This window comes from Homarus americanus, unplaced genomic scaffold, assembly GCF_018991925.1.
Source record: "Homarus americanus isolate GMGI-L3 unplaced genomic scaffold, GMGI_Hamer_2.0 scaffold26351, whole genome shotgun sequence".
Classification (NCBI taxonomy): Eukaryota; Metazoa; Arthropoda; class Malacostraca; order Decapoda; family Nephropidae; genus Homarus; species Homarus americanus.
Genome location: NW_024724368.1, coordinates 2,314,311 through 2,341,810, shown reverse-complemented (window position 1 = coordinate 2,341,810; position 27,500 = coordinate 2,314,311). Strand labels below are relative to the sequence as shown.

The following is a 27,500-nucleotide window of genomic DNA, read 5'->3' as shown; positions in this document are numbered from 1 at the left end:
GCTATTCCTATGATAGCGATCACGCCATGGTTTACCAAGAAGGGGGCTTCATATGCATGAAGGGCATGACGAGGTAAGGGATCTCACAGCAAATATGTTGAAGGAAACCTGCCGGGACGTCATGTTAAGACCGACCCTCCTTCCACTGGATGGCGAATCCTCCAACACAGGACTTCAAGCATCTAGCAGAAGCCCGTGTGGACGTCAGTGCTCGAGGATTCTGGACGCAGGGACAGCGAGCCTTCTTCGACATCAGGATTTTTGATCCCATGGCCGTTTGTCACCATAACCTAGCTCTCGATGCTGCACATAGGAGGAACAGAACGACAAAGAGAAAGGAGCATATAGGAGAGAATTCAAAATGTCGATCAAAGGCAGCTTCCTCCGCTAATGTTCACAACCTCTGGTGGGATGGGCCCAAAGCGCAGAATGTTTCTACCTTAGACTCACATGAGCTGATCTCCGAACAAGCAGCAGCCCAGAGTTATGTCACAGCCTGGATGAGATATCGACTGTCCTTCTCTCTCCTTCCCGGTCGGCTTTGCTCTGCCTCAGGGAACAGGCTTCTGCCCTACTCCGTCAACTTTCTGCAGATATCGACTATGAGGGCTACAGTCACCGAATGCTTGCATCGTCTTAATCAACCTAATTTATGCCTGAATAGGATGAACGTTGCTTATGTGATGGGATGTTTAATATTAAAGACAAATAAATGGTGGCGAAGGTGTGGCTATTGAGGAGGCTGGAGCCGTTTTGTAAAAAAAAAAAAAAAAGTAGTAGTGGTAGTAGTGATGGTATTAGTAGTAGTAGTAGTGGTAGTGGTGAAATTGGTGGTGGTTGGTGAAATTGGGTAATTAATTAGTGTGGTAAGAATTGGTGGTGAGTAGAATTGGTGGTGGTAGGAATTGGTGGTGGTGGTAGGGAGATGAAGTGGTGGTGGTAGAAGTTGGTGGTGGTGGTAGGAATTGGTGAAGGTGGTGGTGAGGAATTGGTGGTGGGTGAGGATTGGTTGGTGGTTGATTGGTGAAGTTGCTAGTGGTGGTTGAGAGTGAAATTGATTGGTTGGTTGGTTGAGTTGATTGTGGTGAATTGATTGGAGTTGGGTTAGTGGTGAATTGGAGTTAAGAGTTGGTGGTGGTGTTGGGAGTTGGAGACGATTGGGGTGATTAGTGAGATTGGTGATGGTGAGTGGTGGTGGTGATGGTGGGGGATGGAGATTGGTGTTGGTGGGGTGGTGGGGTGGTAGTGGTGGTGGAGTTGATTGAATTGAGGTAGTGGTGGGGTGGGGGTGAAGGTGAAGTGGTGGTGGGATTGGTGGTGAATTGGTGATGGTGGGAATTGGGGTGGTGGTGGTAGTGGGTGGGGTGAGTGGTGCTGGGGATTGGGGTGGTGATTGAGGTAAGTGGTGGTGGTGGGTGGTGGGAGTTGGTGGTGATGGTGGTAGTGGTGGGGGTGAGGTGGTAGTAATTGGTGGGGTGAGAATTGGTGATGGTAAGGGTAGAGGTGGTAGTGGTGGTGGTGGTAGGGAGTAGAGGTGGTGGTGGTGTTGGTGATGGTGGTGGTGATGGTAGTGGTGGGGGTGGGGATGATGTGGTGGTGATGGTAGTGGTGGGGTAGGGGTAGTGGTGGTGTGGTAGGGAATTTGGGAATTGGTGGTGGTGGGGTGGTGGTGGTGGTTGGGATGTCTGTGTAATCTTGGGTTCACTGATCCCAAAGCCTCGAACCAATGAACCTTTTGGACAATGAATCAACGGAACACGCGAGGAAGGGGAGGGAGAAGGGAAGAGGAGGAAGAGAGAGAGGAGAAGAGGAGAAAGGAAGAGGAGGGGAAGGGGAAAATGGAGAAGGGGAGGAGAGAAATGAGGATGCGGAGGAGAGGGAAGGGAGGAGGAGGAGGAGGAGAAAGGGGGGTGAGTTCCCGGAATGGGTGTACGAGTATTTGTACTAATATACTTTATTCATGCAGTCATGTACACCTACACAAGTACACATGAGCGTGCGTGCGTGTGTCTGTTCAGTCTCAAGTGTTTCTACGAATTCTGTCTCGATACAAAATAGTGACACCAATACATAAATATATTCAGCCACTACAGCGCCGCCTACGTGTTCAACTACAGCGCCGCCTACGTGTTCAACTACAGCGCCGCCTACGTGTTCAACTGCAGCGCCGCCTACGTGTTCAACTACCCAATGCAGCCGAGACTCGATAAAGCATTAACTACGAGGCATTTCCTTCACGACAACATTCCAGGATATATATATTCTGGCCAATCAGCGCCTTTGTTGATATGTGACGTCAGCGGGCGGGTTACACTTGACACAGGTACACAAGAGACGCGTCCAGTGTGAATCTTAATGAATGTTTACCTGATGATGGAGACAGATCAACCATTTGGAGAATGTAAACAAAGGAATAATGTAAACAAAATAATATAAACAAAAGAAAAATGGAAACAAAGTAATAATGTAAACAACATAACGTAAACAAAGGAATAATGTAAACAAAGGAATAATGTAAACAAAAGATGTATGTGTGTGTGTGTGTGTGTGTGTGTGTGTGTGTGTGCACTCGTAAGTCGTTTCCCGTCATCACCTCGGGTCACGACACACTTCCTATGTAAGGCCACGTCATAATGTTAATATGTGTTATCATGGTAATATATCGCGTTATACCGTTACCGGAATAAAATTTTCAAGATAACAATCACAACAACAATATTAAAAATAACAATAACAGTAATAACTATAACAAGAACAATAATAACAATAACAATAATAAACAACACATTATTTCAAGCTATTCAATGTAAATGGTTGAGGTGAAACACGCAAAGGTCTGAATATACTTTAGCAGCAACAACAACACGTCATACACCGTGTACCGTCTGGTCAGGTCATGTCAGGTTAGTGTTAGGATAGGATACGTTAGATTAGGTTAGGTTAGGCTGGGCTGGGTACAGTATTGATCCACTAGGTTATGTTATGCTAGGTTAGGCTCGGCTAGGTTAGTTTTAGGCTCGGCTAGGTACAGTATTGATCCACTAGGTTATGTTAGGCTCAGCTAGGTTAGTTTTAGGCTGGGCTGGGTACAGTATTGATCCACTAGGTTATGTTAGGCTCAGCCAGGTTAGTTTTAGGCTGGGCTGGGTACAGTATTGATCCACTAGGTTATGTTAGGCTCGGCTAGGTTAGTTTTAGGCTGGGCTGGGTACAGTATTGATCCACTAGGTTATGTTATGCTAGGTTAGGCTCGGCTAGGTTAGTTTTAGGCTCGGCTAGGTACAGTGATCCCACTAGGTTAGAGTTGGGCTCGGCTGGGATTGGTTTAGGCTGGGCTAGGTACAGTATTGATCACTAGGTTGGGATTGGGCTCAGCTAGGTTGGTTTAGGCTGGGCTGAGGCTGAAATCGATGATCCACTAGGTTTAGAGTTAGGCTCGCTGGGTTAGTTTTAGGCTGGGCTAGGTACAGTGATGATCCACTGAGTTGGAGTTAGGCTCGGCTACAGGTTGGTTTTAGGCTGGAGCTGCGTGCAGTATTGATCCACCACTAGGTTATGTTAGGCTCGGCTAGGTTAGTTTTAGGCTCGGCTAGGTACAGTATTGATCCACTAGGTTATGTTAGGCTCGGCTAGGTTAGTTTTAGGCTCGGCTAGGTACAGTATTGATCCACTAGGTTATGTTAGGCTCAGCTAGGTTAGTTTTAGGCTGGGCTGGGTACAGTATTGATCCACTAGGTTATGTTAGGCTCAGCTAGGTTAGTTTTAGGCTCGGCTAGGTACAGTATTGATCCACTAGGTTATGTTAGGCTCGGCTAGGTTAGTTTTAGGCTGGGCTAGGTACAGTATTGATCCACTAGGTTATGTTAGGCTCAGCTAGGTTAGTTTTAGGCTGGGCTGGGTACAGTATTGATCCACTAGGTTATGTTAGGCTCAGCTAGGTTAGTTTTAGGCTGGGCTAGGTACAGTATTGATCCACTAGGCTGTACACTACAGGGGTTCAGCGTGTACAAACAAAGGCCAGATATATTATGGTCTCTGGCCCAGTTAGCAGAGCATTGACATTATACTGAACCCACCCGAGGAAGGAAGTCAAGTGCTCTGCTTTATTAATGGAATCTAGCGCCTACTTAACCTAATCTAGCCCCTACTTACCCTAATCCAATCCTACTTAACCTAACATAACCCTACTTACACTAGTCTAACCCTACTTAACCTTGCCTAACCCTACTTAAATTACTCTAACCCTACATAACACTAATCTAATTCTACTAAACCTAATCTAATCCTACTTAACCTAATCTAACCTTAACATAAACCTCGATACCCTAACCTAACCGCACTTAATATAACCCCATTTTATCTAACATAACATAACATAACCTAACAACACAGCCGTAATAGTCTCTCTCTCTCTCTGTCTCTCTCAATTCTATATCCCAATTCTCCTCCTCTACCTCTCTTCCTCCCTCCACACCCTCCCCATCAGTCAGTCAAGGCAGGAGGCGGCACCAGCATCACTAACAGAGTAAAAACAGTTTATTCAATTCACTTAACCAGAAACACTCGTAATATATACTTTTTTCCTTCATTCTTAAAGGTTCGTAGGTTAAAATCTCTCCCCTTACCTACCTGGAGATTAAAAATATGAATTTGGATTACTTTAAGTTACGGAGGTTAATACATAGGTGGTGACAACAAATATGGCGTCGATACAGTGTTGTGACTATACCGTCCATAAATATACCTTCTCTCAGATCAGTTTTGGAAGGATAATAATAATTTATCTAATATAAAGTAAAAAAAAAAATATATATTTTTTTTTAACTAGCTATTACACCGGGGTTATGTATTAATGTAGACGGCATCAACACCACCACGCCCACACAGTCCCAGGAGCCCGCCCACACAGTCCTAGGAGCCCGCCCACAGTCCTACACACAGTCCTAGGAACCCGCCCACACAGTCCTAGAACCCCGCCCACAGTCCCAGGAACCCCGCCCACACAGTCCTAAGGCCCGCCCACACAGTCCTGCCCGCCCCCAGTCTTAAGAACCCGCTCACACAGTCCTAGGAACCCGCCCATCACCCCCGTGTGCTATAAACGGGTTGATATCTGATGCCCTGACTGACTGACTCACTCAACTCTTTGTGTCGCCCGCATACACACAACACACGCTGATATGACGCCGACAAACAACAAAGTAAACACGTCTTACTACTTGTCTGATAAAACACACACATATGTAGTTACATACTAATACGCACATACACAGAACACATACATATAAATTTACAGATATATACACACAGACAGACAGACACACACGTAGTTACATACACAGAAACACACACATATACAAACTTACAAGTATACACACACAGACACACCCCCAATACACGAACAGAAGCAGTCAACCACCTTCCCCCGTCATTAAAAACACACGCAGCACCATTAACCCCCCCCCCTCCCTCCCTCGTGTACAGTCTACTGGCACGCCATCCTTGTCTACACGGTGCACCATTAAGCCAATACTACAATACTATAAGACTCCCACAGTAAAGGTGTATTTTGGTGGTGTATGGTGATGGTGTATGGTAGTGGTGTATGGTGATAGTGGTGTATGGTGGTGGTGGAATATGGTAGTGGTGTATGGTGATGGTGTACAGTATGGTAGTGGTGCATGGTGGTGTATGGTAATGGGGTATAGTGGTGGTGCATGGTGGTGGTGGTGTATGGTAGTGGTGGAACATACAGTAATGATAGTGTATGGTAGCTATATACTATCACCATCACGGACAAACATACGGACAGCCAACACTATAACCACAACGGACGTACATACAACCATCACAACCAGCCAGTCTATCACCATTACGAAACTATCACCATCACCACTGCCAACAACCTCTCTTCATTCGACCCTGGCAATGTCCTGTAAATAGAACCACTTTGGCGGCAAACAGACGAAAACAACGACCGGGGGGGTGGGGGGGTGAGGGGGGTGGGGGGGTGAGAGAAGGGGGGTGAGGGGGGGGCATACTTAACCCCCTGTCTGATTTCTCACTCAATTTTCACGAATACCAAGATGAAGAAAGATACAAAGATATTTCCGGTTCACATTCTCGTCTCACCCGCCATACGACTCTTACTAACTGTCGTGATATTGTGTGAGGTAATCAATACGCTCTTACACAAACCGGAAAAAGCCAAACAAAAAACAAACCCACACAAAAAAAAAACATTGAAAGATTAAATTGTGCCACGAGAGTTGACAGAAGATTTTGAACTCATAAATAAAAGCGAAGATAACTGAGTATTGAACACCTGTCTATGTTAAATCAGCCATTGTGTCGTGTGAACACCTGAGCCTTAGGTAACGTGAGGCTGTTCATGATATACCATAACAATAACAGAATAACAAAAAGAACATCAACAATAATAAAAGAACAACCACAACCACAACAACTGAATCGTTACCGAGATTCTGCACTGATAAGCGAGACAGGAGTGTGACAGGTGTGGGTTAAACACACACAGGTAACACAATTAAGACACACCTTCCGCCGTCACTACTAATTAACGAATAACAAAAACAAAGACGTTACAGCCTTTATCAGTCGTTCAGTAAGCTGTAAGTGTGACCCTGTGTGCTTGTTTATGACCCTATGTGCTTGATCATGACCCTATGTGCTTGTTTATGACCCTGTGTGCTTGTTTATGACCCTGTGTGCTTGTGTGCTTGCTTGCTCTTCAAAACAATTTCAACTTGGCAACATCACCAACACGTAAAAAGAGAATACAGTATAAACCTCCCAATGCTCGACCTTGTCTGTGTCCCGGATTAACAGTGTGTGTGTGTGTGTGTGTGGGAAGACGTCCACGATATCTCAGCCAGGAAAATGAAAGAACAGGGGGGGGAAAAAGTTACAACAACAACAGAGAGATATATATTACTTTTGAACCACACTGTTTATATCTACATTGGCATTAGTAATTGTAAGTAAATATGTCTGATCACCTGAAGATTAACACCTCCCTTAGCTTAATACACCTGAAAATTAACCACTCTGTAACCTAACTCATCCCGTACACCAGGTAGCAATTAGGAGTATTTAATCCACAGGTGAAACAAGGTAGGTGATTGAGGGAAGGGCTAGTTACAGGTGTATGTAAGGTGAAGGAATATTTACTACTAACACATGAGGTAAAAGTGTGTGTGTGTGTTGGAGAGGGAAGGGAAAGTCTTGCGTCATGATAGCAGTAACAAAAGGTTTTATATCAAGAACAGACTTTTACACACACACACACACACACACACACACACACACATAAACGGTAACTTTCCCTCAAATACAAAGGTGCGACATATTTTCTTCTGTCGTCTCTGGATTTTTAATAAACATTCTAATATTCACCTAACTTATCATTCACTCCTTCTAACATACTCACCTAACCTATAATTCACTCATTCTAACATACTCACATAACATCGTTCACTCACTAATCAAAGTAACACTTTAATACCACCTTGAACCTTTAATTACATACAGGTAAAATTAAACTTAAACTTAACTCCTGCCGAATGTAACTCCCGAAGGAGGACTCACATATGGGGTCCTCCTCCTACTCCAGAAAACTCAAGGAAGATCTCCCCTCCTCCTTACACATCACGGTAAAATATCTATCTGGAACTTAACACCAATTTTGTTCAGGTAAGGCAGACAGATACACGCGTGGTGATTCCTACCTGAGTCAGATAATAAATTGTGCTTAAACTTACCATGAAATAGGAAAACACAGGTACAACACAGGTGAGTATTTTTAGCGTCATTAATTAACCTGACACTCTGAACCACCTCCTCATCTTGCAGTCGAAGAAGTCAACGAGGTCTTCCCAAGAGCTTTTATGTTTTCAATGGGTACTCACTTACCTATCTTCCCTCCTCCTCCTTCTGCTTGAGACTCCCAGCAGAACACCTCTCGCTTCCTGTAGGTGGGACAAGGACACCTGGAAGACGGAGGGAGGGGGGGAAGACGGAGGGAAGACGGAGGAGGGGAAGATGGAGGGAGGGAAGACGGAGGGAGGGGGGAAGACGGAAGGGGAAGATGGGAAGGGAGGGTGAAGACGGGGAAGGAGGGAGGGGGAAGACGGAGGAAGATGGGAATGGAGGGAGGAAGAAAACGGAGAGGGAAGACGGAGGGTGAAGACGGGAAGGGAGAGAGGGTAAAAACGGAAGGGGAAGGGGGGGAGGAGGGGTCCTGCTGTCACTCAAGAGGACCTACCTGACGGAAGACATTCTCGGCGTCAGCGGAGTAGCGGGTGGTGTCCTCGCCGCCCTGGAGGAGCACCACACTTCTGGGGGCCACATTGCGGCCGGTCACGCGGTTCAGGAGACGCTTGCGGTTCTCGGCGTGTAAGGTCATGGGCACCTTCAGCGTGTGCTCGCCCATGTTGAAGTGGGCGGAGCCATCGGCGTAGCGAGGAGCGGCAGGGCTGGCGAAGGAGAGAGACAACAATTAACGCCACTCCTTAACACTGAACTAACTATACGGTACAAGACAAGGGTACAGATAACCTAAGAACTTTGCCTTAACCTAACCATAACTGAACTGAAGTTGCCTACTGGACGAGAGAGAGAGAGAGACAATGGGCACTCGATAAAAACACGAGGTTAACGATCATGCTTGTCCTGAGGAGGGGGAGGGAAGAGGAGGCGAGAAGGGGTGACGGCGAGGAGGGGTGGGGGGGGGGAGAAGAGGAAGGACAATAGGAGTCAATGGTACAGGTGAGCTGCGGACAACACACCTGTCACCTCCCCTCACCCCAAGTGCAACGCCCGATGGGTAACACACCTGCGCGTGCTAAAACACAGGTAAGGAGGGGTGTGTGTGTGTGTGTGTGTGTGTGTGTGTGTGTGTGTGTGTGTGTGTGTGTTTTCCCCTGTATTGCAAGTGTTTGCACGGGTATTGGTGAAGAAAAGGCCATTTACTTACAATAGGTATAAACAACGATGAACCTCAAATGAAAAAAAACAACCATAAACAACAAGCAACGCCATGACTGAACCAAGCAACACCTTATACGCTGTAAACAATCTATACGATGTAAACAAAAATAAACAAATATGAAAATAAAACTTCCTCTGAATACATACGATGTAAAACCTCCATCTAACGAACTACATAAAGATGAAAGTCCGCTATATCCAGGTTTATATGGAGAAGTCCGTTATATGGAGGTTTTTACTGAGAGAAGTCCGCTATATGGAGGGTTATATACAGCGAAGTCCGTTATATGGAGGTTTATAGAAAAGTCCGTTATATGGAGGGCTTTACGGAATAATAATTTTAAATATAACTCCACAGCTGGACACTACAGGGAAGGTAGGTCACTCATTAATCACTAGACGCAAGTGTTTAAGTCAGGGCGTAAATTTCTACTCATCTATTTATAAATATATTTCTCAGCGTCATTAGTGCTTTAGACACATGTGTGGCGGAGTTTTAATCCGTGTGTGTGTGTGTGTGTGTTGACTACGTTTACAAGACTAGTGTAAAAGTGGTAGTGTACATCAGGTCTGTGTGTGTTTAATGTGGGTTTTTTTTGCTTACGGTGTGTACAAGGCTACGAGTGTACATTAGATCTGAGCAGTGTGTGTGTGTGTGTACGTATTGTGATTTAAGTTATGTACAAGACTAGTAATGTACACCAATTCAGAGCAGTATGTGTGTGTGTACGTATGTTTAACGTGTATTTATATTTATGTACAAGACTAGGAGTATACATACATCAGTTCTATGTGTATATGTATTCTTGTGTAAGTTTTATTTCGTCCGTATCCGTGTATGATCCCCAAACCCTGTATACACATAGCTGAATCACATTAACTGTACCTGTAAATACATATACACCAAAATGAACCATGTATGCTTGTATAACTCATATACCTCCTATACTATAGTTATTTTATATACACTATACAGGTAAACCTTTCTATACACTATACAGGTAAACATTACTATACAGGTAAACCTTTCTATACACTATACAGGTAAACCTTTCTATACACTATACAGGTAAACCTTTCTATACACTATACAGGTAAACCTTTCTATACACTATACAGGTAAACCTTTCTATACACTATACAGGTAAACCTTTCTATACACTATACAGGTAAACCTTTCTATACACTATACAGGTGAATTAGCAATCTAAATTAACTTTCTCGTGTTTATGTTATTCTGATATCATTTTTGTATTATTATCGTTTCGCTCATCCAGATAATGCTAGGATTTTGAGGTTAGGTTACATAAGCTCAGGTCAAGTTAAGTTAGTGTTAGGTTACGTTAGGTTAGTGTTAGGTTAGTGTTAGATTACGTTAGGTTAGTGTTAGGTTAATGTTAGATTACGTTAGGTTAGTGTTAGGTTACGTTAGGTTAGTGTTAGGTTAGTGTTAGATTACGTTAGGTTAGTGTTAGGTTACGTTAGGTTAGTGTTAGGTTAGTGTTAGATTACGTTAGGTTAGTGTTAGGTTACGTTAGGTTAGTGTTAGGTTAAGTTAGTGTTAGGTTAAGTTAGTGTTAAGTTACGTTAGGTTAGTGTTAGGTTATGTTAGGTTAGTGTTAGGTTAAGTTAGTGTTAGGTTAGTGTTAGATTACGTTAGGTTAGTGTTAGGTTACGTTAGGTTAGTGTTAGGTTACGTTAGGTTAGTGTTGGAGTTAAGTTAGTGTTGGGTTACGTTGGGTTAGTGTTAGGTTAGTGTTAGATTACGTTAGGTTAGTGTTAGGTTACGTTAGGTTAGTGTTAGGTTACGTTAGGTTAGTGTTAGGTTAAGTTAGTGTTAGGTTAAGTTAGTGTTAAGTTACGTTAGGTTAGTGTTAGGTTAAGTTACGTTAGGTTAGTGTTAGGTTAGTGTTAGATTACGTTAGGTTAGTGTTAGGTTAGTGTTAAGTTAAGTTAGTGTTAGATTACGTTAGGTTAAGTTGGGTTAGTGTTAGATTACGTTAGGTTAGTGTTAGGTTAAGTTGGGTTAGGCGAGGTTGAAATTATGTTTTTCCGATGGTTTTTGATGTATTGAACAATAATTCCAACTTCTTCCAAAAAGGCGTAGGACCTAAACGACAATTGTACCGCCAATACACAACACAACATTTAACAATAAACACAAGACTAACTAAAGTGTCTTATGGTCTTTCATTTAACATCAGCACCAACTGTCGACAACATTCCCATTAAAACTTTCAGCTGAGCCCTTCGTCCTCCCACTGTTTGACCTGTTGACAGTTCCAAATTAATTCTAACCTTTGAATTAACTGCTGCAATTATACCTAACTAAATATTCTAGTTTGTCAGGTGGATTGCACTGCCGTAACCAACCGAGAATTTTGGTATTGGACAACTCATTAGAAAGCTCTTTCAATTTACAACTAATGGATGTTTGTTTGTTTGTTTGTTACATGTTTGTTTATTTGTTTGATTATTTTATTATCTAATTTATCGTTTGTTGGTTTATTTTATTGTTTGTTTGTGTTTTTCTCTCTAAATTAGGGTCGAAATTTTCCCCTTAAGGACTTTCAATAATTCACTAAACCATTCACTGTCTGGTATTTATTTTCATTATTTAGTCACTGGAGAAAATCTGCTGTAAGTCTCATTCCCTCAGAATAAAGAATTAGTTTCAAGAATAAGGATAAACAAGAACTAGACTGGTGGTGATCTAACAGCATTTAAAATCGTCAACAAAACCTCCCTCACGAGCGTAATGAAAAATCAGTCAGGTCAGGACAGGCGAACACTGTGCAGACTTAAGGTTAAAAAATATATATAATACAATCTTTACATCAATTCGTCCAACAAAAAATCAATTCATAATTTTGTTAAGTCAATTACATCTTGATTATATCCGAGTGTGTGTGTGTGTGAATGGGGGTGTGTCGTATAATGGGGGTGTGTCGTAATGGGGGTGTGTCGTAATGGGGGTGTGTCGTGTAATGGGGGTGTGTCGTGTAATGGGGTGTGTCGTGTAATGGGGGTGAGGGGGATGTGTCGTGTAATGAGGGGGGATGTCGCAATGGGGGTGGAGGGGGTGTGTCGTGCAATGGGGGTGTGAGGGGGATGTGTCGTAATTGGGGTGTGAGGGGTGTGTCGTAATGGGGTGTGAGGGGTTGTAATGGGGTGAGGGGGTGTGTCGCGTGTGAGGGGAGGGGTGGAGGGGAGGGGTGTGAGGGGGAGGAGGAGGGGGAGGGGTGGGGGTGTGAGAGGAGGTGTGTCGTGTGAGGGGTGTGTGAGGGGTGGGTGTGTCGTGTAATGGGGTGTGAGGGGTGTGTCGTGCAATGGGGGTGTGAGGGGGTGTGTCGTGTAATGGGGTGTGAGGGGGTGTGTCGTGTAATGGGGTGTGAGGGGTGTGTCGTGTAATGGGGTGTGAGGGGTGTGTCGTAATGGGGGTGGAGGGATGTGTCGTAATGGGGGTGTGGAGGGGGATGTCGCAATAGGGGTGGAGGGTGTGTCGCAATAGGGGGTGTGAGGGGTGTGTCGTGTAATGGGGTGTGAGGGGGGATGTGTGTAATGGGGGTGTGAGGGGGTGTCGTGTAATGGGGTGGAGGGGGGATGTGTCGTAATGGGGTGTGAGGGGTGTGTCGTGTAATGAGGGGGTGGGAGGTGTGAGGGTGTGTGTAATGGGGGTGTGAGGGGAGGTGTGAGGAATGGTGTGTGGGGTGTGTGGGTGTGGGGGTGTAAGTGCTCGTGTCTGTGTCCCGGTGACCTTGCACTCAGAAACATCGACACTCAGTGAAGCCAAACTACTCCATACATGTCATTATACGATTATTCATATACCACAACTGAAAAACACACTACTAACAACTCAACCAAAACAAAGACCATTTCAATAAATCAATAAAAAAACAGAGTTCTCCCCCTGTCCACGAACAGGAAAAGGGAAAAAATGCAATCTGTCAATGTTGCACCCAGCGATATTATATACAGTAAGTTTAGTAAATATAAAATAACGGTAAATTTAAATTGTTTATAATTCTGTCAAGATAAACTCTATATTATGTTAGAGAATTTAAATGCTTCAAATTGTGAACTACGGGAATTATTAAATGATTGCTCACCATACTAACTGGCAGTGCTTGACAGGTCTATCTTGTTTACATCAGTCCTGCCTGCAATCCAAGATGTATACTGATAACGATTGATGAACGAATCAGGCCACAAGATAATGTACGATAAGACACACTATACTGCGTGTTATAATGAAATAATACCTAATTACAATAAAACCGATGAATTATATAGCATCAAGCAGACCAAGTTGCCACACACAGGTTGTTGTCCACTGGAGTTTCCCGGGCACGGATTGTTACGCAATTTATATACGGGAAATTATATTCGCGTTTCGTAAAATTGCAGCTAATAAAAGCGTTTTATTCACTTAAATACATATTTTTAAACACAGAATCTTCACGACTAAATTGTATTAAAAGTGGTAAGTTCACTTATAAAACACATCAAGTGGCTACTTCACGATGAACGTGAATATTACTCCACATTAAACAGGCCCAAGATCATATCAGCTGAGTGACAACCACCTTGGACCTCATACGAGATAAATACATCCCCAACTCACTGACAAACTCCGGAATATAAGTAATTAATCCAATAAAAATACAATGGATCATCTAAAGGTAAACTGTGGAGTGTCATCAATGATAAACGGATAAAAGTTTGGAGAGAACAGCAACTCACGTCTTGTCGTTGGAAGCCATGATGTGAGTAGACTCGTTTGCGACACGCCACCCGTCAGCTGTGTTGTGACTAGCGCGCGAGCCTACCGAGAGCAAAGGATATTTAAACACCTGTAACAACAAAAACTTTCGCGCAGACAAACACAAAAAGAATATATTTAACCGGGATTTGATGAAAATATTTATCTCAGGTGTTTTTAAGGGGCTTATCGATTATACTGTATATATACTGTAGAGCGGTAGAGCCCAATCGCCAGAGATTTACGTAAGTTGTTGGCGGGATTTTTGAAAGCCTATTGATCCCTTCAACAATACCTAGTTTGGTTATATCAATGAAATACATACAGCATACATACAATACATTCACACGTTATTATAATTTATTATTATTACACACACATAAGTACAGGAATATTTTTATTTTCGTTTGCTGTGTGTGTGTGGTTCAGTGTTGTGTTTATTGTGATAGGATACATCACCTTCACTCGCCACAGCCTCGTTAACACTCACACAAATGGCCGTCACAAAATTACATTCACTCACACATTACAGCCAATAAAGTATAATATCGCTTGATTTATTGTTGACATAAATTATTATAAAATTATTACACGGGGATATAACAGTGACCGAAACTATTCATAAATTATACACAGCTAAACGCTACGATATACATTTAAAAACACTTTATACATATTATTCATCATTTAACAAGTAATAATAAAACACTATAGAACAACACATTGCAATAAATCAGTCGTATTGATGTAAATGTCTATTAATTAAACATCAAACAAAATAATGATGGCAGTTCACTAATAACACATTGTACATTACTTAATACACTATGTAATTCAAGTAAATAAGCCAAACTAAATGGAAGATGGGGGGAGGGTGGGTGAGAGGGGGGGGAGCGAGGTGAGGGGATGGAGGATGAGGAACTTCCCACCGGCAGTGACCACTTGGAGGTTGTGTGGACCACCATGAGCCTGATGACGGGTAAACAAACTCAAACTTGAAACAAAACAAAATACTTCTGGGGAAAAAAATTACAAGTTTCCCCATGATTTTTTTTTTCTTCCTCTTCTCTGGGCTGGGGAACAGGTATAAACATAGTGTACAAGTTGACGACGTTAGTACAAAAGAACGTTATTTTAAAGACAGGTTTAACGAACGAATCATAATGTAACGTAATACTTTTGAGGGGGGCGGTGGATAGCGTCTGGCGTAGTGGGTTGTATGCTGATGCTGGAGATGTTTTTATTTGTTTTTAATGGTTTGGGCTTTTGAGAAGACGGCTTTAAAATTGTTACTTCACTCAGCATTTTCGAAGGTACATATGGTAACTTTTTCCCAGTCATAAAGATTTAAATAACTCAAAACAACTTAATCTTATATACAGTATAAAACTACGTAAGGAAAATAATTCAGCTTTAACCAACAATTCTCTGTTACCTCCCTCGATAAATTAAATTCAAACAAATCCATTTAAAATACTACTAGAAACTACTGATGAATCTCGTTAAATTTCTCAAAACAACATTGCCTGGATTCGATTGTCGTTCCCTCTGAGAGAATCGACTCGACGGTGAATATCCAGAGACAGAGGCTAACATTAGCTCAGCGTGTTGTGGGTGGACAATATTTATACAGCTTATCACCGCAGAATTTAATATCAAGATACTTTTAAAGACCTTAGTTGGTTGAAGCGTAGTAATACATTATTTACCCTACTTTAAAACATCACTTCTCTTCACTAACGTATGTACATTATCATCGTTACTATTCATCAACAACTAAAACATATACACGAAAATAAAATCCTAATGTCGGTAATGAGTTTAAGAAAAGAAAATTAATCTACGCAGGAATTTAAATTTAAAATGCGCAGGACAACGGTAGCGTACAAGGTTGGGACCAAGGGCGGACTCCCATCATGATTATAATGACTGTACACATCTTAATATAGCACAATTATAGCGTATAGGATTATTATAGAAACTGAGCACATATAATAGTGCTAAGAATAAGTGTAAAGATAGCAAAGGTTAGGTTAGTATTTTAGGTGTTTAATCAGATGAAATAAGAGAGGGTGCCTAATCTCCATAAGGTCTAACCAACCCTACACAATATTACACACATGAAAGCTCGCCTATTCCCATATTAAAAAAAAACATTATCTACCCTTTTCATATTTTAATTTCAATATCCCTACCGTTAACATATTTTGAAATTTTAACAAATTTCAACGGTATTTTTAAAACTAAGAATTTTTAGGTAAAAATATCCAATCAGCCCATCACTGCATCAAAGGTATGAAGGTATATATAATTTTTTTTTATTTTCCTATATGAAAGTAATGTACCATATGTCAAGGTTGGCCCATTATTTATTTTTATTCATCCCCCTCATCACAAATTACGTTTTATGATTTCCAGCGGCGGCAACAACCAATTAATTATTAAAGGTTTTTTTAAAATTTGACTGCCACTTATTACGAATCCGCCTCTTAATTTATTTTTGAAAGCGAGTCGGGTATGAGTTGTTCGGGTACAAAATAGCTCTTTATGACGACACACACGAACCATCTGCTGTAAACCTAACCTAACGATCTTGGGCTTCGTTTGAATTCTTACGTTGGGCCACGCTGCTGCTCCCTTGACTCCTGCGCATGCGTATAACCCAAATCGGCCCCGTGAATGCATGCGTGAGAAGGTTGTTTATTCTCTACATAACCGTCTCTCAAGCAAACATAAACTGCCAAGTGGACACGAGTATGTCACCAGTTCCTTAAGGTTGAGTGATTTGTAGGAATTTTTTTTTGGCTAATTTCCCTCGTCGAAAGCACCACGTGGGGACTTGTCGACAGTGCTAAGCCTTGGGGTACACCATATAGGATAGCACCGTGTGAGGTGGGCTACAGGACTGACTGACCACCACCACCACCTGAGTAAGAATCAATAAATTAATACCTAGAGGTTTAAAGATTTACATGTCGGGGTATAAACACGAACATGTCTACTTCTCCCTCAGTCCAGAGAGAGAGAGAGAGAGAGAGAGAGAGAGAGAGAGACACTTCGTAGGCTAATCCTTGTGTGTGTGTGTGTGTGTGCGTGTGTGTCGCTACCACTGTCTTCTTCCCTGAGGCTGGCGGGACCTCATGTTTCACACTGGGCACCACCACACATTTGCCGACTTGTACGACGAAATCCTCCCCCCCCCCATTAAACCTTTGTAATTCACTGTAACAAGACATTGGTGGATAATTGAAAGAAACTTGTGGCATTATGACAACTTCTTATCGTCAAAGGAGAAATCCCCGTTTTTGTCATTACCAGAACTTTCTTGTCTCCAAGGTATTCCACTTTCTAATAAAAAATATTCCAAAATACACAAAAGATAATTAAACTACACGTTCCTTAACCTACAAGTACTAATAATAAGGAAAATCATCCAGTGTTAATATCTACTTCGGCGCATCTGATAAGTTTAATCACATCTTATCGTTCAGTCAAATATTTAAGTTCTATTGTGTTTGGCAGTTAACCACGAGTTTATGACTGATTAAAGTGTCAACTCTGAACCGCAAGCTGACGACCATGAAATATTTACATCTATCATTGGTCATAAGAGTCACGAGGTACTGTGTTGTATGTATTAAGCATCAAGGTTCAAGTAAATGTTGTTGTGGTCGGATATTCTTCCTTGCCTGGCCGGTATTAGTTTACGCACAAGACAGAATTTACGATGAAATACGTTCGCGACCCAAATGCCTAACTAATTCAGAGAGAACATAAATATCCTGGGTATTAATCTTCAAGCAGAATTATATATCGAGGAATTTAATATAATTGTATGTTTTGATATTAAGAAACTGACTGTTGAGCTTCTAGTCGTCGCTAATATTAATTGTTGACAAATATTGGAAGTTCCCATCAGCTGATTGTCAAGTTTCAGTCACTATGTTTTTACTGTATATAAATGAATGGATAATTTATTATCTAAATTACGTATACCGTTTCACGTTGGTCCAGCATGTACGAAAACAGCGAAGACAGACATGCAATAAAGAAAAAGTCACCATTTAACCAAATTTACGGTAAGAAAACCGTTAAAAGCTTATTTCCGCTGGGAGTCTTCCTCTTAAAATCAAAATATACAACAACTACCTCTTCGATGAATGATAAACACGTTCAATATTACTAATAAATATTTCACACGGTCAAGATATCACCAACAAAGAATAATTTAGACAAGTAACGTGGTGCCGGTTTGTGTTGGGGGGTAGCCATGGTTTACGGAGACTCGTTTCAGCCTGACCACCTACCAGCTGAGTTTTGTTTGGGTCTAGCCGTCGAGCCTATGGGATTGTCAGGTGTCTGGGTGCGTTCAGCTTCCCTCCCACTGTGCCACGGGTAATTTTATACATCATGGAGCTGTTTGTTGTTCGTGGTATGCGTACCGATGTAATCACCTGCCATGGGACTCTAAAAGGAATTAACCAAATGTAAAACTGGAACATATTTTTTTTTACCCGTTTAATATATATACAGGGGTAACTAATTATTGTACGGTACAATTATTATACAAATGAGCTTAAAATGTGATATAATGTTCTAATAAACCATTATTAGTTACCAGTACTTACTGTATATAAACTACCAAAGCATGAAAATAATTTCACATCAACTACAATATTAGACCAAATTTACATACCAGTGCAAATCCAGCATTATTAGCAATCACCTATGAATACACCATTGAAATTGAGCGAAAATTACGACCCTAAGATTCTGAAATAAACATAGCATACGGAAAATATGACAGAGTTTCAATTTCCCCCAAATAATCATCAATACTGTGATATTCTTGATACAGTTAACAACGAATCCCTACCATATGACGATGTAATGACTGATAATTTACAGTCCTGTTTACTAATATTTACAACTATTATTTAATTTACACTTACATCTTTATTTCCCTAACCACTTTTTTTTTACATTTAGTTATTTTTGGAGAAAAATATAACTTAATGAATGAGGTCTTACGAATTACCTTAGCTATAGTTATTAAACACAAGCTTACAACATTCCAATCGATGCAAGTAAAAACTCAATCCCAATTTAATGACATAGACAGCATTCTACCTAGTCTAGTTCACCTAGTTTTAAGCGTAATGGCATTTATTCCATCACACACACCAAAGCGTCCGACAAAAACAAAACAAAATCGTCGACTAGAATTCATACCACTCTAAATTATTATGATGCTATAACACTAATCAGAAGTTTGTGATTAGTAACCCTTTCATCCACCCAAGCGTGTAATGTATGTCTGGGTAAATTATGCAGTATATACATCATCCATTCAGGTGTGTAATGTATGTCTGGGTAAATTATACAGTATATACATCATCCATTCAGGTGTGTAATGTATGTCTGGGTAAATTATACAGTATATACATCATCCATTCAGGTGTGTAATGTATGTCTGGGTAAATTATGCAGTATATACATCATCCATTCAGGTGTGTAATGTATGTCTGGGTAAATTATACAGTATATACATCATCCATTCAGGTGTGTAATGTATGTCTGGGTAAATTATACAGTATATACATCATCCATTCAGGTGTGTAATGTATGTCTGGGTAAATTATACAGTATATACATCATCCATTCAGGTGTATAATGTATGTCTGGGTAAATGTACAGTACAGTATATACTGAACATTATCCACCCAGGTATATACTGTACACGAACAGTCCTCATAGAAATTACATGTATTCTGTACCTAAATTTGCTCATGTAGTTATTTCTGAACAAAATTTCTTGACCTTAAATGTTGAAATGTTTCCTTTTGAGAAATACTACCAACATCCAGGTAAAGTAGATAAGATGACAATGAAGAATAATTATAGCTCTTATTTTGAGTAAATCATTAAACATAGTAAACAACGGTACAAGACCCTGGTTGCTTCAGTACCTCAATACATTAGAACAAGACGGTGTAGAGAAGTAACTTTGTGCCACACTATTATAAATTGTTTGGTGTAGGAGACTGTGTTCAGCAGCAATGAGATTAAAATATATTCTGAGAGGCGAGAATAATGTGGTCATTGTCAATATTATTATCGACTCTGTATCTGTATATTTCTGGCTAAATAAACTCTTCCAATTCAATCCTCTTCAGTTATCACAGCCATGACAATTCTACCATCCCATGAGACACCTCCATACTGCACTGTACGATAAGCTGTTTTTTTTTCTCCCATGTTATCATTTATTCTTTCAAGTATACAGAAATAAAACATAATACCAGTGAAGGTTTCATTTACTCATTACTTCAACAATGACTTTTCTTCTCAAACCTTTATTGCCAGTGATTATAGTTATTAAATTTTGCCACTTAAGACAATACTTAGAAGCACCAGGCAAGTTCTTATGGAATGTCTGAACAATGTAACCCAAGTACAGTATCAGAGAACAGTGTACTGTACTTGTAACTGCATAATAAACTTTTATATTAAAATGTGAAGTTTTTATTTAAATCTCCTTGCAGTGTATGAATGAGTTAAGTCTGTCTTGTGAATATCAAATTATGAATCATGTCGCTGCCAATTTTCCTTTCTTTTCAATCAACATTTCAAGTTTTTTTCCCCAGTGTAAGATAAATGCATCAATATTAATTAATGGTTTGCAGACTACACCATCCCATTACCACATAACTGCTCAATTAAGGGGTTATATTAAACACAATATATATTTCGTTTGTTTATTACAAATACACATCAGTGTCTTTTTCAATTACAGAAACTATGTTGTTTAAATGCACTAAAACATGCACTTGTAGACAATGATCTAGATGTGAGTTATGTACAATGACCTAAGCGTTTTAACAGTGCCTATGTACACTAGGTAAACATGTCAAAAAAGGTGACTTAATAAATACATATCACATTTAATTCAGGATAACAGAATATGAAGAGTGACTACACATGTATCTATAACACTGAGGAAGTTCATTCAGACCAACAATAAACTTTTCTCTCCATTCACTCACAAAGTATTCCCATTTAGTCGATGGAATTGACTAAAATTTGTACAGACTAGGATTAGTCAAACACAGCTAAAGTTCCATAAATCCGAGCTCAAGTTTACACAATAAATAAACAGTAAAAAAAAATAGGACAAGTTAATTTAACTTGGAAAGAAAAAATTATACAATAAGTGGTTCCTGAAGTGAGGGTAGTATTGCAAAATTGATACAATGCTTTATTACCATACAATAAGCTCTCCTGACACAGAGGCCAACCTTGTCAAGGATATGGAAGTGTCGTGGGTGATGGTCCTACAGCAGCAGGTAGGCTACAGCTATTGATCTGTCAGAGTAGAGCGTCACACTCGCAGGGGGGAGGGGGGCAGTAATGACCACCACCCACAGTAGCCCACTTAACACCTACGAGGCAACCTCCAGAAGTCATGACTAACCATCGTCACCGTCAGTAATGTTATGCATGAATATAATAACAATGTACAGGAAGTGCCTCTGACAATAGTGTGAAGGAAGAACAATGTGAGCAACAATCAGTTAGGTATTTCAGTGGCATGATTTTGTTGTGCCACTCTGACTAACATTACACTGATGGGAACTAAGAGGAGAAGTAACCGAAAACCTGAGCTCTGAAACAGTAAAGTGGGGATATTTGTACTAGTAGTGGAACTCTGTATTCTCAAAATTTTACACTCATCTCTTGACATCAATCGATAATAAATATAAACATATTCTCTTCCAATTTAAATAATATTAATAATAATAAACTGGTGTACCAAATTGGTCAATGCATACTGCTATTATACAAGATTTGAAATACAACTTAGCATTTATTCTTGCACTGCACTATTTAAATGCACATTCACATGAATGTAAATCAATAATAATAAACACCTTCTTACACCACGGCAACGGAAACGAACAATTTGTTGAGGTCTTTTTCTCCTAGAGCTACTAACATCGCGCAGTTTTGATCACACTAACTTCAAGGTTTATGGAGAAGTTAAAAGTACTAATGTTCGGAAAAAATAGTTATCAGATCCGTCTATTGACACAAGCACACACTGTGAGATCAGAGAACTTGTAAGTCATCCGTAACCCCGTACATTTGGTCACCACAAGCCACATTTCCTCGACCCGTGACTTGGGCCTCCCTGGGAAGCCGGTGTCTGTTGTAACGGCGCGAGTGGTGTTAACCTCGCCAAAACTTCTTGTTGCCTTGCTCCGCTTGTAACCGCTGCAAACTGCTACTTCTTCCTTCAACGTGCAGAACCGATACCGTCATAATACACTAGTAAAACAACTAGACCTTCTACTGCTGACACAAGCGTATTTCAGTAGTGCTTTGGACGGGAGGCATTCTCACGTCATGAAGAATGCGTTCGATGGACACGAGTTGTCGAACACTTACACGCACAGGAATCACATCAGTCATTACATCATTCACGGTGTTTTTGTACTAAATTCCTTTGTAGGTTGGTGATGCTCCTGGGAGTCTGTGCGAGCAGCTCACACTTGGTGTTATTTGGACAGGATCACAGCTCCGCTACTCCCTTTTGTTTGTTGATTTTAGCCTGTAGGTGTTGGGTCCCGGTGAAGAGCTCGAAGGTTGCTAAACTCGCCACCACAGCAGGCTCCGGCTTCTCATGAAAGGCTTTCCACACACACATTATCACACGAGCGATGTAGTGTTATTGGTAACACCCGGTGACGGCAGGTACACGCCTACATGGTCCAAAGGCGGGGGAGACGGGGCAGCACTAGTAACTAGACTCAATCAAACTTCTATATGATCGAAAGGGTAAGGCGGTGTTCTGAGCTCGTCATCTGAGTCATAGTACACCCGCTGTTTAGGAGAGAGTCCAAGCTGGAGCCTCCGCACCGCCTCCTTGATGAGGTCACCATCCTTCAATAACTCCTGTAGTGCCTCGTAGGGGTCGTCAGAACTTCTTCTCGTTGCAATCCCTCGCCGTATACAGCGTCGGCCCTCACAACACCCACATTTGCTTTCAGTCCGTGAAGGGACACTGTAAGGTGACGCTCGGGTCCTTGCCTTGCCAGCACTTAAGTGTGCCGGTCGAGATTTTAGTCTCAAGTTTTCTTTAATTTCTAACACTAAATCATCTATGTCTCGTGATAGAAAGTCTTGTGTGGTGGTTGCCTTTGCCTCAGACAGGAAGCATAACTCTTCTTTGCTTGGCATTTTGAATAGGTATTGTGTTCAGCTAGCACACACTTTGACAACCTTCCTCAGTGAAACTCGCTCGGCGAGTGCAGTCGATGGCTATTTGTTTTGGTTGTGATAGTGAGCAGCGCACACATATCCATCCGCGAGGTAAAGTAGTTCCTTGGGATATTTTGCTCAGGCTCGCGAGTAAAGGAATTTTACACTACTAAAGATAGTAATTTATATTGAAATATCAATATAATATATGTCATATTCGTTACAACAGGAAAAATTATGTGAGTACAAAAAATTCACACGGTACGTAGATGTAAACACGGCGGAGTAATACTCCCAGCCTGGGGCCGTGCGTCGGGAAAAAATAGACGTAAACACCCCAACCTGCCGTCCAGAAAGACCCCGTAGTTCTCTGGACAGCACGCGGAAATTGTGTATGTTTATATGTTTTTAAAATGTACGTTTTTTTGCAGGACGATTATACACTTAATTAACAAAGGCGTTTATTATGTCTACATTTACCGTAGAATAATAAAGTAAAGCCTTTATTCATATATTCACTTGTTATTGACACACAAATCGACTTCATTATTAGGAGAGGAAAATGTAAAGAACAGCAGCTATTTCTATATATCATCCAGTTTATATACTTTATGCTTTGTTTATTGGGTGAAGCTTCATTACAAGAGCCAAGTGAAAATGCTGGGAGTCTGGAAACATTTCAAAACAATCCCTGTTAGACTAGACCGGTCTCCATGATACACGTCACGACTGGGCAATAACTGAATGGTGACGCCCTTTGACAAGATATTCAGCGTGTTTTTCTAAATAAATAAGAAATAAAACATCACATTGGTCGACGCGCTTCTTCGACACAATAAAGAAACATTTTAAAGTCTAAAAAATGGCCATTTAACAAACATGTAAATAAACACGAGAATCTTTTCATCTTCCGACCCCTGGCAACTGCTCGTGCCCCCCTCCTCCCCATGGGTTGATAACCTACAGGGCCTCGTCCGAATCCCTTACCCCGGAGCCGACCTTAGCCATCACCACAGGCGACTCCAGATACGTCAATACTATGAGCATTTTTTTTTCAAGCTGCTGTTTCAGTTCCTTGTCGTCAATAGACAATCATAAAGATATATGCAAATACTATAAACAAACTCAAGTACAGAGCAATTTACTGGTGAATAAACAAGTACAGGAGCATAATTCGCCTTTTATCTTCCAATACGCTTTGTAAAACTTTCATTCTCGCAATGAATGAACGTTCCGATCATTGTTACTGGGGAAAATGTGGAAACGCAGTATATTAGAGCAGTGACTGAGTACACCGATATTCACTACAGGGACTTACAAAAATAAACAATATAAAATTTATATATATTGAAATAAGTCAATTATTTGTATGCCAATGTTTATCATACTCCTAACATCGATAACACCATCACCTGTGTTTATATAAAATCTTCACATTTTTTATCTAAAGAAGCGATGTTTTCAGCAAAATGAACGAGTTTTATCACAAACCAAATGCTGATAAAAATGGAACCAATGACAACGAACCTCGACAGGGTACAAAACGTCCAATATGTACAGACACAGAAATTTTAAACAGCCAGTTTTCCTTCATCAAACATACTTTCACATACGCACACACTTGTACATATGCAAAACACACACACACACACATATACACAAGTTACAACCAGCTGTAGTCCTCAACATTTCAACTTACACACAACACTTGTAATGATTTCTCCTCAATTGTTATTAACATTCACACAACAGCTTAAGGGAGGCTCAAACTGCTCCGGTACTTACCTTTCCATGTCATCAATTTCGTTCTTATTACATACGTACCAATACCTTAATTGACTACTCTAATAAGTTAACTAATAGTGACAATAAAATGTATACGTAGGATATCTTATAGAAAATAATGTTAATAAAGAAATAAAGGTTTTATCAATATTGTCTTCTTAATTAACACACTTAGAGCATTACTGATAAAATACATCAATACAAATAATGAACAAATCCTGACATTGGGCTTCAGTAGAAACAAAGATGGCTATATAAACAATATGTAACTATATACTCAATAAAATCGTCATAAAAGTGCATTTATTTCAGTATGTTTAAACAGCCCAGTTAAGTAATCGATAAGTTGACTTAACATCTATATTTTATCATTACCAACGTAAAGTACAAATAAATAATATAAGTTTCCATACCTAATCTATCGTATTTAGCTATTGAATGGAATGTCTGTGTATGTTTGTTTGTTCATTTCTCTTCGTATGCTGGTTTTTGTGTGTACAGTGATGTGTGTGTGTGTGTGTGTACGTGTTACAACGGGAGAAAGGCGTGCCGGAGCAGAACGTATCAGCGTGTGTGTGTGCAGTTATTCCAGGCGCAGTCAGTGGCCAACGCGTGGATCGGGACGAGTTGGTACGCTGAAAGGAGAATGAGCCGGGAGTACTGCCAAAAACACCTCTTTATTTTCATTAGGACCCACATGCGCCGCTAACACCAGAATTCTCCCTCTACTGCCCAATCCAACAAGCTCCACCACTCAACTGATAATACCACCAAAATCTTTCCATAACCAATAACACACACCAAGACTGTGAAAAATCTTACATAACGGTGATGCTTACATGATCAACAGTTTACAGACATCTCCGAGACAAAAAAAAATATTGTCTTTGGAATTCCTCGCTATAATAAGCGTTAGTTAATCTTGTCTTACACTCGTGAACTTGAGAATAAATAAAAACGCCTTTTCCCGGTATAAGGCACGGAAGGACAACAATAACAAACCGATGAAAAGCCCCGGATCAAAACAAACCCCCAACCAAAGAAAACGGTCTAGCCTTATTTCTTTAGAAGGACAAACTTAAACAAATGATCCCCGTTTCTGCTTACGTCTCTTTTTGAAATAATGTTGTTATTCTACCAATGATTTACTTAATTTCTGTGTAAACATCTTGATCAGCTTAATTTATGTAATATTCCAGGTGAAAATAAAATTAGCATAATGAATTCCTGGAAGCAACACGAGTTAACGTCAAGGGTGAAATAGTGTAAACACGTTCGTCGATGCCAGCTAACCTGTACATTACTGAATTAACATGGAGACAGATTACTACTATAACACCCCCATACACCTCATGCAATATATACAGATCTACAGACTATTAAATCATCTTTTTATACATATATCGTAACATGTCTCTCCCTGAAAACACACAAATCTAACCTTGGTCATCAACTCTCTCCACTGAACAACACTTCTCCACACCATCACCTGTGGCTGGGAAGGTCATGTGTAACGTTCCTGGGAAAAGTATTTTACTCTCCCACGTAACAAACATTGCCTGTGGCTAATTCTATCAGGTTAACTTACTTGCAGGTTACTCTTCTCAATTTAAATTCATAGAACAGATTAATATGTATAAACTCTAGTTCATTTAAAAAAAATACTGGTATGTGTTTGTTTTTAATCACACTTTAATTTATTAGTGATTGATGGAAATGTTAAATTGTCGTTGTCATGTTTGAGTCTATTAACGATTGGAATATTTTATAATGTTATTGGTTATTTGATCTTAAGTTGTCTTACTGGTGGGCAACGTGCAGTCTCCACCCACCGTGTTGACTCGCTCACTCACAGCAACTTGAAACATTCCCTCTCTCAACTTGTCTTCACCTGATGCGAAAATATTATGTAAATATTTTTAAATGTTACTGTTGTCTCCTCGTTTTATCCTACAACTCTCACAAGAGCAGTTCCTCCCTAGCAATACCGACATGTGTACACCTCTTCTTCCCAGTTTTATGAAATATTATCATTTTATAGTTCATGTTTACTAAAATATAATCATTGACATACACCGTCTTCTGAATATGTTTACTGACGTTACCTAGCAACTGGCCGTTTGTTTACAATAACACGGTGACACAAATACATTTCTATTGAAGAAGTTGTGAAAGTCTTGACGGAATGCAAGAGTTTTCAGTTAAACTATTGCTTTCTCAGACTGGCATTAGTTTCATCTACAAGTTGTAAATACTGGAAGAGTCGCCCTTATCTATACTACTTCCAGCTCTATATACCGTGTAATATACTAAAGGGCTTAATACATATAGCAAGTATTTATGTAACTTATCCTATTCACTGTTTTTATGACGAATATTTCCCAAACTCGTAAAGATATCGTATACAACTTGAAAACATTTGAGGGGGCGCCCGGGTTTGAACCAGGGACCTCTCGATCTGCAGTCGAATGCTCTACCACTGAGCTACACCCCCTACGACTGTACTAATGGGACAAGCCTTATCTAAACGGGTATCCTCGCCACTATCGGTCTTCCGGCGACTCACTATCGGCACGTAAACAAAGGAGACACGTTGACAGTCTCATTTCACGAATCTGATTTTAGTTAGATCGGAGTGATATAAACGCCAAGACAATGAAATTCAGATACAGTATCGTTA

The 27,500-nt window shown here is 40.5% G+C and overlaps 1 protein-coding gene and 1 non-coding gene across 2 annotated transcripts in view; both read right to left on the bottom strand.

The window, feature by feature from the left end:
- LOC121864142 (xaa-Pro dipeptidase-like) overlaps positions 1-13,836 on the bottom strand; it is an 83,897-nt gene extending 70,061 nt beyond the window's left edge. The window contains exons 1-2 of the mRNA XM_042363087.1: positions 13,756-13,836; positions 8,285-8,495 (exon numbers count right to left, since the gene is read on the bottom strand). Of these exons, the coding sequence (XP_042219021.1) occupies positions 8,285-8,495; positions 13,756-13,775 (231 nt within the window). The 5' untranslated portion in view covers positions 13,776-13,836. The remainder of the gene's footprint in view (positions 1-8,284; positions 8,496-13,755) is intronic.
- Positions 13,837-27,242: 13,406 nt separating this feature from the next.
- Trnac-gca lies at positions 27,243-27,314 on the bottom strand. Its single transcript has one exon. It is a non-coding gene; the product is annotated as a tRNA-Cys (tRNA).
- Positions 27,315-27,500: the final 186 nt, after the last annotated feature.